Source organism: Chanos chanos, chromosome 4 (assembly GCF_902362185.1).
Source record: "Chanos chanos chromosome 4, fChaCha1.1, whole genome shotgun sequence".
In the NCBI taxonomy this organism is placed as follows: domain Eukaryota; kingdom Metazoa; phylum Chordata; class Actinopteri; order Gonorynchiformes; family Chanidae; genus Chanos; species Chanos chanos.
The window spans coordinates 5,899,507-5,902,564 of NC_044498.1; the positions used below are offsets into that span (position 1 = coordinate 5,899,507).

General features: G+C 46.3%; 1 protein-coding gene across 1 annotated transcript in view; it reads right to left on the reverse strand.

The window, feature by feature from the left end:
* Window positions 1-301: 301 nt before the first annotated feature.
* The window catches only part of rock2b (rho-associated, coiled-coil containing protein kinase 2b), a 27,661-nt gene continuing 24,904 nt past the window's right edge, over window positions 302-3,058 (reverse strand). The window contains exons 31-32 of the mRNA XM_030771152.1: window positions 2,478-2,736; window positions 302-404 (exon numbers count right to left, since the gene is read on the reverse strand). Of these exons, the coding sequence (XP_030627012.1) occupies window positions 302-404; window positions 2,478-2,736 (362 nt within the window). The remainder of the gene's footprint in view (window positions 405-2,477; window positions 2,737-3,058) is intronic.

A 3,058-nucleotide genomic window follows, 5' to 3' on the forward strand; every position in this document is an offset into this window, starting at 1 on the left:
ACACAGTGGAGGAAAACAGATGTCAGAAATGTCAGTTGAGTAGCGTTTTTTTTGTCACGTCTCAAGCCCTTCAGAACTCCGCAGTAAAACTTCCAACAGCTGCACGCAGCCGAAACCCACCGCTCGGTAATACGTGCTCTGTCCACGTTTAGACATGCTCCAATGTTTTACGTGTGTTTGATCAAAAATGCCACGGTAACATGCATGCGTTTCAGTCATCCACAACACACGCATGTACAAATGAAGTTAAAAAATAACACAACGCACATCTTCTATGTTTACCCCGCTGAATCCCCCTTCCTCAGAAGTCAAACACTTCGTCATAATCATCATCCTCATCATCATCATCATCATCACCAGCAGTAATCGCCCATGCCCAGTTGTTGAGGTCAAACTCTATCACACTGGAACAGGAGAGGGGTAACTGAGGGTCATTCCCTCAACAGGCAAAGCTCCACCAATCATTTCTGACAGTGGCATTCCTACAGTGGCCAGCAGGGGGCAGTGTTTTGACCCTGTGGTGCTGGAGATAATCTGACATACTTATGCTCCATGGTCAAACAAGGCCATGATGGAGGCTGTTTTAAATGGGAAGGTTAAGGTCAGAGTTGCTTGTTATTTTTGTAAGGTTAGGATTTGTATCGGGGGGGAGTTAGTTTCGGCGCAGTTTCTGTAGGATGTGATACGGACAGTGGGGTGAGACAGCTGGCTCTGCAGGCAGAGAGACAGAAAGAGAGAGAGAGAGAGCGACAGGCCGTGATGCAGTCCACTGTGTACTTACTGACCACAGTCACAGTGAAAGAATGAAAAAGTCGGAGGTGAAGAGGTCAGTGGAGAATGATTCGGAGCATGGGGCCAGGGCTAAAGGAGGGAGTTAACAGCAAAGACAGTGAGACAAAGAGAGAGAGAGAGAGAGAGAGACAGAGAGAGAGAGAGAGACAAAGAGAGAGAGAGACAGAGAGAGAGAGAGAGAGACAGAGACAGAGACAGAGAGAATGTATCAGTATTTAGAGAAAATGCCTAAAGTAAGTTTGGTGGATTCAGTATCTGAGATCTTTTGGCTGAAAATGGAAAGGATTAGTCCTGACACATGAAACTAACTGTCATATGTACACTCTGGTCCATGCTGGAGATGGATTAAACATGGATATGACTAAAAGACTAGAGAAGCAATGACAGGGGGGTCCTTTCCAAGGCTCTCAGTCTAAAGGTCTGGTGTTGACACGTGATTAACCTGTCAGATGGCAAACTGATGTACCAGAGAATTAGAGTCCCTACAGCAGTGAGTACATTTTTCATGACAACAGGTCGATGAAAAAAAAAGACATGAATTCCCAGGATGCAGGTTTAACACGCCTCAGTTTAACACAACAGTTCTTTATCCAGAGACGTGTTCATGTATTATTACTTTCTGTGTCAGAGCTCACTCATGCCACTGGGGCCACCACAGGGTCAGGGGCCGTCCTCAGGGCCACATCAATTCTACATTTCTACAAAATGATCAGTTATAAGGAAACACATCCAACAGTCCCTAAATGTCCGCCCTGTTAAGTGACAAATAGTGATCTGAATCAGGAGTGTCGTGTAACTGACTTTAAGCTAGACAGATTAACTATGCGTAGTGTGGAGTTAGAAGAGTAAAGTTTGAAAGAGGTGTGTGTGATCTTTATTAAAATGAATCCGGACACCTCTCACCATGTCTGTAAATTACTAATTATGAAATAAACTAAAAAAAACAAAAAAAAAAAACAAGATTGAACACAGATTCAAACATCATATTTACAGTTAATTAAATCTCCTGAAAATCGTTCCTTCCAACATCACCCCGTCACTTAAGCGTGTGCAGAGGTGGACTGGATCAGCAGTTCATATGATAGTGATGCTGAACCAGTCTCTTCCGTTCCCACCAAAATATCCCGCAAAAAATACAGAGTCCCATGCTCATTTTTATAGAACTGTTCCTCGTTTTAATGAGCAAACAGTCAACAGATCCTTCCCTCTCCCACCGCTGTACTACCGAGTGCCTCTACAAAGGCTTTTCCCCCCAAAAAATGGCACTCAACACAACCCCTGTCTGTATTCCTGATTCCTTAGAGCCTGAGGCCGTGTGATGCCAGAGAATTGAATGGTATTTAAATGTTTATCATGCGGTATTTCAGTAAGGCAGTAATGTCCCAGTCCTGCTCCTTTAGGTCTCTCCCTGCTCTGGCACACCGACATTCATCTCATCGGCTGCATCCTGACGCGTCGACTGGCTGAATGAGGTGTTTTAGAATGAGGAGAGACATGACCCTAAAACGCTTTTCATCACACAAGTCTTTTAGCCAATCAGCTCACTTCTGAAATGACTGTATGTCCTTCACATGCTTCTGTTTCATCTGTACCAACCCTATGACCTCAGCCTTCAATCTTCAGTCCCACCCCCCCCACCCCCCACCCCCCTCTCCCTCTCTCTCTCTCTCTCTCTGTGTGCTTACCTGGTCTTGGCTGGGGGCTGCTGTCGACTGGGCTGGAGTTTGATCGCACCCCTGTGGGAGATTCTGGGGGAGATTTTAGGCGAGGAGCTCGGTGACTCCAGGGGCTCCTGGGGGGAGAAGGAGGGGGGGAGGGTTTGGGACTGCGGGGGCGCCGGTTTGCGAGGGACACGTTTGAGGAGCAGGGCGACCCATCTCTGCTGCTCGTGTTGAGAGCTGGCCAGGAGAAGCAGGTGCTTGGCAGTGGACATGTCGTAGTTCACTGCAGGACAGAGGCACAGAGAGAAAAACAGCCTTTGAGCTTCCAGTTCATCAGTGCAGCTGTACATACAGTCCCTTTCACTATCGAGAACACCTGTGGTCTGTGTCAACACTTTTACACATATCAGAGGAGAGCGGGGCGAAAACTCATCACACTATCATTTGTCAACCTGTAATTACGACATGACTGCAGACACATAAATACAAATGCATAACTACAACTTCTTTACAGCTCAGAAAAATATCTGTGTGGACTTGTGTTAGCTTCTGTGTTGTTCCTCACGACATGTCTGAATCCAAACCTCCCTCAAACCCACTCCCAC